Below are 14,233 nucleotides of genomic sequence, written 5' to 3'. Positions count from 1 at the left end.
TGTCTAGAAACTTACCTGAACAGAAGAGCATCATCTGTTAGGAATTTTGGTAAGTTGGAGTCTCGTAAAGCTCTTATCAACACCACATCTTCACTTAGGTCTGGATTCTCCCTTTTTAAAGACCTAAATTTAAAGGGATACTTCAGATGATGCTGCAAGAACCCAGTACTTCCGAGTGTGATTTTTCAAACCTGTAGGTGAGGGAATCTACTTGCAAAAAGCTGTGGAAGGCACCCCCCTGTGGATTCATACTAGAAGGAGAGGATCATTTTTCCTTGCATGCCCACTGTCCATCTCCATCAGAGCACAAGGACAGATCAGGCACTGGGTACATGGCCTTGAGGAGAATGACAAAGGTATTTTTTCAACCTCCCTGCATTAATCCGTACTTTATTTAACCTGAATTTACGGTTTCCCGAATACACCATAATGTCTCACATCCCTGTGACTTTCTTTTCTCTCAGCCCAGAAAGTCCTGTTTTGCTCTTTTGACACCTCTTATTTCTCCTTCAAAACCCAGCCCAGTTACTCTCTCCTCCAGAAAATTCCTCTATGGCCCTTTTCAGCAAACTTTGGGCATGGCCCTATTATGGTTGCTCCCGTGCACTATGTCCTAGATGGCTGTTCCTGTGTCTGTCTCGCCCCCTGGTCTGTGGTTGTGTTCCTGGAGTGCAAGTGTATCTGAACCCCTTAGTAGCCCTGGTATTTACATGGCAATCCTATAAAGGGGAAAAATACTGTATCTGGGAGGTTGAAAGAAAGAACACAGAAGGATGGGGTGCCTGGGTGGCTCAGTCGTTAAGCATCTGCCTTTGGCTCAGGGCGTGATCCCGGCATTCTGGGATTGAGCCCCGCATCAGGCTCCTCCGCTAGGAGCCTGCTTCTTCCTCTCCCACTCCCCCTGCTTGTGTTCCCTCTCTCGCTGGCTGTCTCTCTCTCTCTCTCAAATGAATAAATAAAATCTTTAAAAAAAATTAAAAAATTAAAAAACAAAAGAACACAGAAGGGCAGCAAGATTTGCGCAGAGCCCAGGGATATAGGTGCCAGGCAGAAGGGGCCCTGGATGTGTGGAACCCGAGTCAGTGAGTCATGGCCTATAAGAAGGACTGGAGAGAAGGTAGATTCCCTCAGAGACTCTGGATAAAGTGAGGGTTCCAGAGGTAGGGGTTTCAAGGGGCTACAAAGGGAGAAGTTGGGGCCTAAAAAGAAGAAAACTAGAAGGCTGCTTTACTAGAAACTACAAAGCAGCTCAGTGTTGGACCATACTGGAAAGGCAGAGGCCGAGCCGAGGGCAGAAGCCTGGACTGAGGGTGGAATGAGGAAACTGAAGTTTCTCTCAACTCTTCTGGGTTTCTCAGGTGACTGTATGACTTAACTGTATACACATAATAAATGGTGCCTTTTAAGTCTAGTCATCCTATCTCGTGGTGGTAAAGGCTTTTGTACACAAAAACCCAACATATGCAATGAGTTCAGGGGAAATGAAAGCTGACCGAAGCCTAGTTGAGAGACTCAGGTTCAGTGTGGGGCCAAAAGGACTGCCGTGCAATGAGGAGAGATGCCCCATTTGACTGTGGCCTGGGAGTGTCAAGGTAAAATGATGACGGTGGCAGCTAACAATTTACGAGTCACTCTCTATGTTGCTTTAAGAGCCGTCTATGAATTAGCCATTTAATGCTTTGCTTACATGGTTTGGAATTTTACTCTTGACCCCTTTGGTTTCTTACCCAGCCATGACCAGTACAGACTTCACAGCTCTCATGCCAAAGTCATAGTGGTCTTGCTGAGAGAGCTGTTCACTGCAAAGCTTATACATCTGGGTCATTTTTCTCGCTAATATTTTACTGGATTCAAATCCTTCAGAATATAGAATTACCTAGAATGGAAAAGTACAATGCAATGCTTCTTATACTATATGGACAGCGATATATTAACATACTACCAGTGTTTTCAAAATCTATGTCAGGCATTATACCTCTCTGAGTTGCTATATCATTTAACAAAGAAATATGAAGATTGAAAGGAAAAGGGTTTTCTGTGTTACAAGAAGGTGGAAGGTGGGATATTACACGGGGATGCTTGAGCAGTGATTCTGCTTTCTTTCTGTAGATGAAGATGTGGCCTTGGTAACAATGGGTTCAAGGAACAGTAGAGCCCCCCGTTTGAAAATGTTCACATCATGGAGGTTGGATGGTGTTGTAAGGCCTGTGTACAAAGGCAAGACTTGAGTTTCTACCATCTGATGGAACACTCCCCTGTGGACAGAATCAGTGATAGCTGGGTGCGCCCTTAAGGCTCCCTGAGTATCAAGGGAAGCTACACAGGTTTGCAGCCTTCCTCTGCCCTAGGAGACTCCTTGCTTCTGCCAAGTTTCAGCATTCTTGCTTAAATAAATCAGATGATGACAGTGGAGGTGAGTGTGGACCCTTTCTTCAATCCATAAGCTACTCAAATCACTGCAGTTGGCTTCAGAATCAGGATTTGAAATGATGTAGACAATTAAATTCATTGATTCATTCCAGTTTTAGGGGCCTACTATATTCCAGATACCCTTCTGGGCATTGGGGATATAGCAGTTACACACACGTGCATACATACCAAAACATTCTAGGTGATAATAATCATATCTACACTGAAGGGCAAACAATAATGTGTAACTTTTGTCAGGGTGCAATCATAAAGGAAATTTTCTACCTTAATAGAATCAAATGGTAAATAAAACATGCTTAAATTTTTTCTGTTTTATAGTGAAAAGCTCACCTCTGCAATCAAAGCATAATTTGGAACCATCATTGCAAAGGGTCTAAATAGGGCCTTCAAATTATCTGGCAATTCGGTTCTGCCTGCGTATCCAGGATTCATAGTGATAAAGGCTGCGCAAGTCATGACCAACTTTATTTCCCGCCCCTCAAACATGAATCTAGACAGCTGTTTAAAGGAAAGAGAAAATATAGGTTAACACTTCTTTAGACATTTAGAAATTCTTTCACATAAACACCACTTGAGTACAAAACTTGTGTATTCAAGCAAAGACTACCAGCCCAGTGAATCCTGCTGTTGGACAACAGGGAATGTTTCATTCCTGATTCTGTACTACCCACTCCCAATCTCTTCTGGGCTCAGTATGTCCGGCTTTTTGCTTCTCTGGCCCTGCTTTACCCAAATTGTCTCTTGCTTTCTGGCCCAGACCTGTAATATTTTAGGCCTCAACCTCTTTTGCTGAGATTCCTCAATTCAAAGTAGATTTAATGGCCCTGAAACCTTCCCCATCCCTACTTCCTGGTATTCCCTAAGAAATTCTAATGGGATCTGGGTCCTTGGATGTTGGAGGCCCCACTCTGACTGTTGGCACTACCCTTCACTTTCACTCAAGGGCGAACACCTGTTGAGCACCAGTTGCAGATGAGGCGTAGGGTTGGGTATGCAGCTGGAGAGCTGAGGGAGACTCCCTTGGGGGCCCCCGAGAAGCTCCCAGGCCTACAGTGTGGAGTCAGATATGGAACCTGTGGCTGAGCAGTACAACAGATGTTCCCCTGGAGGTGTGTGCAAAACCCACGGGAGGAGCAGGGAAGCCTGCTTGGCCCTGAAGAATGAAGAAGGGCATTTCATGTGGATAAGCAGGGGGAGTCATCTGGTCAAAGGGAGAAGTGCATGTCCAGGAAATGACCAGAAATTCACTTTGCTAGAGGGTAAAGTTCCAAGAGGGAAGTGTAGCTAGGCTGAAGCCTGAGCTTCAGGAGTCTTGCATGCTGGGCTAAGGAATTTAGATTTTGTCCTGTGGGTGGGGGGAAGCAGAGAAGAATTTTGGGCAGAGTGATAGGATCAACGGCAGCAGTGGAGAGGCTGGACAAACTATAGACAGGGGGATCAATAAGGAATTGTTATTGAACAAATGACAAGATCTGGAATTATGGAGTTACCATTAGGGATAAGAAGCATCTAGCAGATAAAATTAAGTGGACTTGGTGATGGCTTATATTCTGGGGTTGATAGTAATGGGGGGAAAATCCAAGATGAATTCCAGGTTTCTAGCTGGGCCAGGGGAGGAAGGCACTATAAACAGACATGAAGAATACAGGGGAAGACTAGGAGATATGTCATAACCTGGAGGAGAAAATGCCGGGCAGTACAATGGAAAGAAATTGGGCAGAAAATGTGGCCACTAAATGGCTGTCTGTGCTATTCCTCATCTACTCCAGGGGATCGATTCCACTCCAGCAACCTCAGATGTCTTCCTCCCATCCTTTTACTTCATGTTGTTGCCCTCCAGTTGGCAATGCTTCTATCCTGCCTCCATTCTCATTGGTCCTTCTCTCTTATTCCCTATGCTCTACTCTCAGCTAAATGCTCAGCAAGGTGATAGTGACTTACCAGTTATGCTGTATCTGGAGGTCCCTGCATTTAAGACAGGCCTCCTCTGAGAATGTGGGAGGCAAGAGAGTGTAGAGTTGAAGGAGCTCAGACTTCAGCATCACATAGATTTAGGTGTATATCTTGGTTTGTGGTGTCCCCAGAAATATTTTTTAATTTCTTTGAATCCTTTTCATCTGTAACCTTGGGAAAATACCTTCACTTCATGTAGGTTTGGTGTGAAAATGAAATAAATGTACAATGCCTTGTATAATTTAGTGACTCATTAAAGTCCAAGTTCTGCTTTCTTTTTACTTGTTCTGTAATTTGCTTTTTTGCAGAGGTGATAATCAAAGCATTTAACAACTCTTCAGGAGGGCGCCTTCCAATGAGAATGGCCTCTGTCCCTAGAGCTACAGCTGGGTCCAGAGCCCCCTGGCTACACCAGGATGAACCCTAGTGGCTAGATTTAGCAAAGTGCTCTTTAGGAAGGGGACAAGGTAGTGGTTAGGGACCCTCTAGGGACTCAGGGCAGCGAGTATTTAAATGTTAAACAACTTGGCAAGCCTGTTTCGGTTTGTGTAGGCTGAGAGCCAAGGTCCCCTTGGGTTCTGTAGGGCTCCTCTCTCATTTTTCTGCCAGCACTAGGCTGATCCTGGGAGCCATGATAAAGGCAGTGGAGTCCAGAGAGGTGCAGGGAAGAAACCTAACAGAGAAGTAAATGTCAAAGGCAAGAACAAGAAAGGTGAAGAGGAAAACAGGAGATGGACGGGGCAGGGATGGGCTGTGGGTGGACATGTGTGCGCATGTGTGTGTGCATGTGTTGTGTTGGGGGTGGGAAGAACAGAGCTCCTTGAGGGCAGGGACTGAGTCTCACCACCTCTGTGTCCCCAGGTCCCCACACAGTGTCTGACATAGAGTTATTTGTGTGTTGCCTGGATGAGGAATTAATTCACTCAACTACGACTTATTGCTGTAGTACTCACCAATTACGTTGCAAACATGGGTAGACAGGTTAAAGTTAGCATTGTTTTTCCTAAAATGCAACATGCTGTTAGTTAGTTACAGACTTAAGACACGCTACCTCCATGGACAGTTGCCCCACACCTTACCTTGGCAGCTTTGGCATTCCTAATGGTAATGAGTTGCTGTGCGATGACCGACAAAACTTCTATGTCGATTCGATTAAATTCATCAAAGCAGCACCAGGCCCCTGACTGAGCCAGACCGCTGAAGAAGCGCCCCATCATCTGAAATCAAAACAATGCCATTCAAATTTGTGTTTTATGTTTACGCTATGTTTATGCCTAGTTTTATGTGAATACTGGGCTATGTTAGAAGTTGGTGCCTTTATATAAGAGGTCCAGAGTTCCTTCCTCTGTAGGTCTGCTGTGGGGTCTGATAATCTGCATTTCTCACAAGTTGCCAGGTGATAATGCTGCTGGTCCAGAGTTAACACTTTGAGAACCACTGCTCTAGAACTTAGCTTCTCAAAGTGAACCAGTAAGAGTTGACATCACCCAGGGGATTTTAGAAATGTAAAATTTCAGGCCTTCCCCTAGATCTCTAGAATCAGAGTATGTACTATAATGAAATCTTCAGGTGATTCACAAGCACAGTAAAGCTGGAAAAACACTGCTTTCAGAAGAAGAAAGCTGAAAAGAAATTGAAAAACCACCCATTAATCCTGATGCTTGGAATGTGTTCCTTTAATGTTTTTTTTTTAAGTTTTTATTTAAATTCCAGTTAGTTAACAGTGTAATATTAGTTTCAGGCGTACAATAGAGTGATTCAAGACTTCCATATATCACTCTTTGCATCACGACGAGTGCCTCTTTAATCCCCATCACTTATTTCATCCATCCCCCCACCCATGTCCCCTCTGGTGACCATCAGTTTGTTCTCTTGAGTTAAGAGTCTGTTGCTTGGTTTGCCTTTCTCTCTTTTTTCCCTTTGCTGATTTGTTTGATTTCTTAAATCCCACATTTGGTATTTGCCTTGGAATGTGTTCCTTTGAATGGCAGTGTTCATGATGTATGTATTGATCCTTCTCTATGAGCCTGATTATTCCATTAAATTCCATTATGAATCATCCTTGATATTTTAAGTGCTATATAATGGGTTTACATTTTTATATTCAACCCCAGATAAAGCAAAGAAGGCATAATTATAGTTCTAGAATAGTGCAACTTCATAAACCTTGACATGGTAAGACAAAATTATATAAACTAATGAAAATCAGAAAGTGAAGTTGGAACAGAAAGTTAGAAAGTTATATCTAATAAAATCTTGATTTCGTAAGTTGGCAGATAATGTCCAAAATTAATACATACAAATACCATAATAGATACAAGTTTTTAGAAATAATAGCAATCACCACAAGAAGTAAAAACAAACAAATACAATCAGAAACCTGGTCTCTGGAGAGTGGAACTTGGTAATGTGACTAGGGAGAAAATCTGTTATTTTTAACTTTGGATCCTTCTATACAGTTTGAATTTTTCCACGTGTAGATATGCCTTTAATTTAATTATTCTTTTAAGATGTATTTATTTATTTTAGAGAAAGAGAGAGGGCACGAGCAGGAGGGGCAGAAGGAGAAGGAGAGAGAATCCCAAGATGACTTCATGCTAAGTGCAGAGCCTGATGTGGGGCTCAATCTCATGACTCTGAGATCATGACCTGAGCCGAAACCATGAGTCCAATGCTTAACCGACTGTCACCCAGGTGCCCCGATGTCTCTTTAATTTTAAAAGGTTAGTGTAATAAATCCTTATGGAACAAGGTAGAGTATAAATAAGAATAAATAAATACTTAAATTTCTTATCATTGAATATAATTCGTACTTCAGGGATCTCCAAACTACAGACTACAGCTATAGCTGGCCTGACACCTGTTTTGTGGATGGAATTTTAGTGGAACACAGCCATGCACGTTCATGATATATTACATTAACATACTGTACGTGGCTGCTTTCATGCTACAACAGCAGAAAGAATAACAAGTTGCAAGCCTAAAATATTTACCACTTGGCCTTTTCCAGAAGTTTGCTGACTTCTGCTCTAGAGTCTAAGATAAATGAATCATGTGTATGCATCCTGTGGCTTTAAGTGTCGCACAGCACACACTCGTGCCTTTGGGGGTACACAGCTCCCATGAATGACTGAGCCTAAGCAATGACTGCCTAAACATTAAAAGGTGGATTCCAGTTTATAAATTCAAATTTTGAGTTGAGAAGAGCGAAAACCACCAAAATTATTATGGCCAAAAAAAAAAAAATCATCACTATCGTAAAACTTGATGTATCTCTGCTGATAATGAGGTCACTTCATCGTAGTGGGAGCAGATCCCCAAAAAGGTGAGATGTTAGGGTGTACGAATTGTCCCCGAGATTGCTGACAGCAGTTTCCCAGACTCTTTCCTGTGTGTACCAGAAACCGTCTCTGCACCCTGCTCTGAGGGAGAGGGTCCCCTTTCCTGATTACCCTCTCCCAAGATTTTCTAGTCTGTCATTCCTCTCTTGCTCTGCTTCTGTGAAACAACTTTCTGCCTGTGTTGTACTTCTGCTGTTTTTTGTTTATTAGTAAAAAGACATTCCCGGCAACATCTTTTTCCCCCTAAATTTTAAAAAGGGAACAGGGTTTTTAAAGAACATGTCCTATAAAACACTAATTTCTGAAAATTCTTCTGAAAAATAAGCATGATTTACTCTGTAAAACTGAATGAATTACAGTTTATTTGGACAATTTCAATGATTATATTCTAAATTTAGACATTGTACGGGCATTCATGTAACTTTCAGAAAAATGAGACTATCAGCTCTGTGTGTTAGTGGCCAAAAGGCACCCATGGTGAAATATATTCCATATTTGCTGAATTAAATAAAGCTAAACAGATTTCCTAACCACGGGACTTCATAAAGTGTTTAATATGCTACTTTGTGTTGTGAAAACCTGGAAGGGGAATAAGGCATAGGGGTCCTGTGACCAAAAACTTTGAGAACTATTGTATTGCAAAATCTTACCATGAATTCTCACCTCCTACATATTTCATTTTCAATACACAACTCTCTGAATTGCTCATCTCTTCCTGTAAGCTTATTCCTTGTTCCTAGATTTCCCTGCTATTATATCTTATATCTCATCTCACTTTTTTCTACTTAGTGACATGAAAAGATCTTTAATTTTGCCACCATTTAGTAGATTCCTCAGTGATCTTGATTCCTACCTGGACCACTCAGCCCACCTTGTGTTGACTCTTCTCCCTTGCTCTGTTTATCCCACTTTGACCATCCCTTGTCCTATTAGTTTCCACTTGTTTGCCATCACCCCTTTTCTCCTTTTTTTGTCATGACATGGTACAAGTGAGAAAGCCCATAAAGCACTTAATGGTAGTGTTCAGACGCTGGCACTGTACCTTGTAGTCCAAACCATCGGAGCAGTTGAAGACCACACACTGGATGGCAAGAGCTTTAGCTAGGTCTTTGGTTGTCTCTGTTTTCCCAGTGCCAGCTGGACCAGCCGGCGCACCTCCCAGGTCGAGCTGCAAAGCCCCCATGAGGCAAAGGTAGCAGCGATCCTGAAAAAATGCAGAAACTGTCATTATGGAAGGGAACTAACTCAAGCCACAAATTTATAAGTCCCTTCCTTTCCACAGGAGGAGGGTCATTATTTTCTATGAAAGGTTTTACAGCAATTGAGATATACTCAAAGTTCTAGGCACATGATCAATGATGCACATCTCTGCTTCACAAAGATGTATTGTATTCGTGGCAAATCCTTTGAAAAGTTAAGGTTGGATGGAAATTTTCAAGACTATTTTTTAAAAAAGATTTTATTCATTAATTTGAGAGAGACAGTGGACAAGCAAGAGAGAACACAAGCAGGGGCAGAGGGAGAGGGAGAAGCAGACCCCTGCTGAGCAGAAAGCCCGATATGTGGCTGGATGCCAGGACCCCAGGATCATGATCTGAGCTGAAGGCAGACTCTTAACCGCCTGGGTCATCCAGGCGCCTCTTTTCAAGACTATTTAAGAAGGCATTTGTATCACGACCTGAGTCATCAGTAACTTACCGTGAGAGGAGTAATAACTAATCTTGGGCAGGCGCCCAAATACTCGTAGCCGTAAGTGTACTGAGACAGTGCCATCCTAGCCACACAATTGTCCAGATCCACATCCCAATAATAGCGCAGTTGTCTCTGCCAGTCAAAGGAATCGACTTCCTCTACCTATGTAAGTGATAACAATATACATATATTAGATGTACTAATTTCAGGAAGAAATATATGATTTTACTTAAATAAAAGTTACCTTGGCTTGAACAAGTTCAGTGACTATGTCTCTTGCATGTACATCAATAGTAATCAAGGCAGTTATGATGTTTCTGTGTAATTTTGGAAGACTGCCTCGAACTATCACTGCCAGGGCATTTAATCTCTATAAATCAAAAGAAAAGTTGTCATAATGAATTTTCAAAAATCAACTTACATATTTTTTTTTAAACCATTTTTTTCTATTAAATTTGGAGTGGACATTTGCCAAAACTGATTTTAAGAATCTATAATTCTGTGATCAAACAGGACAACAATTTAACTTACTTAATTCCTAGATGATATGAAGTACATACTATCTTTACCCTCATTTTACATTAGGGAAAACTAAGGGTCAGAGAAAGTAAGTAACTTGATGGCAGTCACACAGTTATGAGGTGGCAAAAATGAGACTTGAATAGACATCTGCCCATGCTCTTAACTACCATGTGACGATGTCTCTAGAGAAGACTGTTCTCCCTAAAAATTAAATATGATTACGAAAGTACTCCTCATTTTCAGGGGTAGTTTTTCCTTTGATAATCAGAAAACCTGAGCGTTTTAAATAAGCCAATAATTGATTGAATGAGAGCATTTTTTGGCAGATCGTACTGCCAATATTCACCTAAATGGTTCAATCTTATTTTTTAAAAATTTTTAAAAATCTATTTGAGAGAAAGAGAGAGAGAGAGCACATGTGTGTGGGGAGGGCAGGGGGAGGAGCAGAAGGGAGGGGGAAGAGAGGGGGAAAGAATCCCAAGCATACTACATGCTGAGCACTGAGCCTGGTCTCACAACCCTGAGACCATGACCTGGGCCAAAACCAAGAGTCGGAAGCTTAACAAACTGAGCCACCTAGGCACCCCAAGATTCAATCTTCTTCAAAGGAGAGCAGTGCCTCTGAAGGCCTTGAACTGCTATGCTGAATTTTCCCTTGTGCTGACCTTGATCAGGGACCACCTGTACACAGAGGTCAAGGGAACTTTCCACACGGAGTGTTTTCTCTTCTCTGGGGCTCTGTGACATGAAATTCTTTTTTCTTTTTCCTTTCCTTTTTTTTTTTTTTTAAGATTTTATTTAGTTATTTGAGAGAGAGAGAGCGTGAGCACGAGTTGGGGGCAGAGGGAGAGGGATAAGCAGGTTCCCCACTGAGCAGGGAGCCCAATGAGAGGCTCTATCCCAGGACCCTGAGATCATGGCCTGAGCCAAAGGCAGCCACTTAACTGACTGAGCCACCCAGGTGCCCCTGTGACATGAAATTCTATGAGGTCCTCAAGAGATAGTGTTCTCTCATCTCAAGAAAGTTGTTTCTCCAATTTTCTGTTTCAAAGGTAATTTTTAAAAAATGCAAACTTGCTTGGAAGTAGAATTAAATTTGGAGTTAAAGATTAGGCATAGCTGTAAAATGGCGTTCCCGAACTATAGCTTAAAAATTCTTGTAGAATGGTATATTTTGGATTTAGTTATTTATTGTTTTATTGCTGGTTGCCTGAGGATTCTCTAGAATAGTAGAAAAGCACATCTTGAGCCTAAGAATAGAAATGGCACAAATCCTGGGGTTTTCCTGGATTGAATAAGCTTCTGTGAGAGATATCCAAGACCTACTAAATACAAAGTCTCCTTAAATGTTGCAAACCATTATAATCTGGAGATTTTCCTCTTTAAATGGTCTTTTCCTCCTATTTTTATAAGTATTCTTATAAATATTATACAAATATGAAGGTAGTGTTCCTAAGAAAACCTGAACATAAATGGTTTTCATAAGAACCCCAAAGCTTTGTAACTTAGGCTGGAGCATTAAAATTTCTGAAATACGTGAAATACGTGAAATACGTGAAAAAAACCTACTGAGACCATCCTGCACAGCATTGTGTTCAATGTCACCCTGTTAAACAACTTACCTCGAAGTTTACTTTCTCAAACTCTTCCAGGGCCTCTACGTGATTACCATCTTCTTTTTCCAGACACTCAGTTAAATCACGGCACCACATGATTTGAGAAATGGTCAGGATCACCTGCATGGAAACATTGTCCTTAAGTATGTGATGCATCTCACCAGAAATGGACTCAGAGGTGGAAATTGAAGGAATGTAAGTTACTTGAGAAGGGTGGCCAGCAATCACCCAGTCTGTCCTTGGTTTCCCCTGATAGTCAGCGATGGCAGCTTTGCACAGGCGACGCAGAGATGTGAACATCGCTTCCTCCACTTTACCAAGCCATTCCTCCACATTGCCCCTGGCTTTCAGGCCTTTTCCCAAGCTAACCTAGAGGACAATTGGAGCAATGATAACATGTTCAGTGTGGCACTTGCCAGCCATACATCCTCTGTACTTCTATAACAGAACCCTGACACACTGAAGCTTAACCACAAATACTAGAACCTTCTATTGATATCCCACTCTACATCCCTCTTTACTTCCTCTTTTTTTTTTTTTAACTGCTTCCCTTTAGAGCCAAATCCCTGAAAAAAGGAGTATATGTGACTTCATGAATTCCTTCACTTCTTTTTCCTACTTACTGTCATTTGATTTTTGGCCCCAACTATTCCTCTAAACCTGTTAAGGTCATCAAGGTTACCAATGTTCTTTTAGTCGTCAAGTCCAATTGATACTTTTCAGTCCTGCACATATTTATTTCTTGGACTACCAATGACCTGACTGCCCTGCTTGTCTGGATCTCTTAGTTCTTCTACCTTCCCTTTAACTTTCATGTTTTCCCTGGATCCTAGCCGCGGTCCTCCCCTCTCTCTTCTTCTCCACTAGGGATGAGCAAATTCTTTTACAAGAAGGTCAATTCAGGACAAGTAAAATGTTTATAGGTTCCTGCTACTCCCGTGGATATATCTCCTGCTCTAACTAGACTGAAATCCTTGGCATTTCCCCACATATTTCCTCTGTATGGAATGCTCTCCCTCCCATGTCTCCGCTCCATCTTCTTGGGCTGCCTGTGTGTGTGTGTGTGTGTGTGTGTGTGTGTGTGTGTGAGAGAGAGAGAGAGAGAGAGAGGGATTTCTCTCTGTGAAGTCCTGTGGTTCTCCACAGTTTGCTAATGCATTCACTCCGTTGGTATTTTCTGTATGCCAAGCATTGTTCAGTGTCCTGGATACACTATCCTGGATACACCAACTAACACTTTCACAGCACCCCCTGGATACAGTTCTAAGTCATTTACATATAATTATATGTAAATTATATGTAAATCTCTCTCTCTCTCTCTCTCTCACACACACACACACACACACACACACTTCAAATACTATTTGAAAATCCTCAGCATCTCGTTAATCAGGAACTATTGCTATTCCTCATTTTATAGATGAGGTTAAAGAATAGGACTTGAATCCAGGTGGCTGGGCAGTAGATCTGGGGCTCTTAACCAGTTCACTCGTCTGCCTCTCATGGAGAGTTGAGTAAGGCTGGGCTCCAGTTATTGCCACTCTGTTCCCAAGAACAAAGCACACACCTCTGTCATTGCACTTATGGTGGTACTCCTCAATCATCTGTTAGACTATATCTCCACTAGAGCTCTTTGCGGGCAAGAATTTCATCTTTGTTATCTTTGAAACGCTGAGCCCTCGGAGTACGATGCGCTAGCACCTGATGAGCGTGTAGAGTGACAAAGAGGAAACTTCTACCCTCCCCCTGGAAGGGCAGCAAAGCTTTTCCATAAAGAATCATAAACAAAAAGCACCTCACCCGTTCTCCTTCTGGTGACAGCATTGCTAAAATATCATTAGTGTAAATCTTTTCTGGCTCTCCTTCCACACCAGGAATTTTCCCTTCAGTAGGAGGCATGAGAGCAAATTCAAGCTTTGAGATGGCGTCAAAGCATTTCCGTAAGTGTGGCTGCACAGCTTGGGGATTTCGTGTCTGGGCCAGAATCTCCAGAAGTTCATCATTTGACAAGAAGTAAAATCTGAATTAAAGAAAATACTTAGAATGTAACTTGAAAGTGAAGGAAAGCCTTACGTAGACATGAAAGATAAATCCCTTAGCCATATCTCTTTCCCAGTCACTGATTTCCTGAACTTCCAACCTACTGGTCCTGGGTTTCCGGGGAGACCACGTGTCTCTACGATTGTTACGGAGACTAGTGTGGATGCATCTCAGACATTAGAATTAGTGCCTGATGCATAAAAGAGAGATATTTTTCAAAAAATTATAAAAAAATGTTAGCTCTTGCTATGACACTGATTTGTTCTAGAGTGAAGATACATTATTTGTTTTCCCTAGAATCTAGCCTTAGTACCTTACACCTGCTTTCAATACCTAATGTGTTGGGTAGATGGATGGGTGGTTAGAGGAGCTTTCTTTGGTTCTGTGAATATCCACATGTGTGATCCTCCATGGGATTTTCTTAAATCTTGCCCACCAAAGCCATTTGGAGGCATGAAGACACCACAGGAAAAGAACTGGAGAAGGGGCATACCTGGATGCCTGGGGATGAGGGAGAGGGATAAGGGCCCGGCCAGAGAAGACACTTCACTTCTGGACTGAAGGAAGCTGCCTATGACAGATCCCTTGGTTTTGGAGGGAATGAACGGTAAAGAGCCCATGGCAGGCCCAACATCAGTG

At 42.1% G+C, this 14,233-nt stretch overlaps 1 protein-coding gene across 1 annotated transcript in view; it reads right to left on the bottom strand.

Annotated features, from left to right (window-relative positions):
- DNAH6 (dynein axonemal heavy chain 6) overlaps positions 1–14,233 on the bottom strand; it is a 207,358-nt gene that overhangs the window by 112,841 nt on the left and 80,284 nt on the right. The window contains 10 exon segments of the mRNA XM_034659452.1: positions 16–123; positions 1,728–1,876; positions 2,761–2,928; positions 5,463–5,600; positions 8,767–8,928; positions 9,423–9,578; positions 9,661–9,786; positions 11,561–11,674; positions 11,759–11,923; positions 13,355–13,574. Coding sequence (XP_034515343.1) covers positions 16–123; positions 1,728–1,876; positions 2,761–2,928; positions 5,463–5,600; positions 8,767–8,928; positions 9,423–9,578; positions 9,661–9,786; positions 11,561–11,674; positions 11,759–11,923; positions 13,355–13,574 — 1,506 coding nt within the window.

The sequence above is a fragment of the Ailuropoda melanoleuca genome, chromosome 4 (assembly GCF_002007445.2).
Source record: "Ailuropoda melanoleuca isolate Jingjing chromosome 4, ASM200744v2, whole genome shotgun sequence".
NCBI lineage: Eukaryota > Metazoa > Chordata > Mammalia > Carnivora > Ursidae > Ailuropoda > Ailuropoda melanoleuca.
Note: the sequence above shows the minus strand (reverse complement) of the source record. Positions and strands in the feature narration are given on the sequence as shown.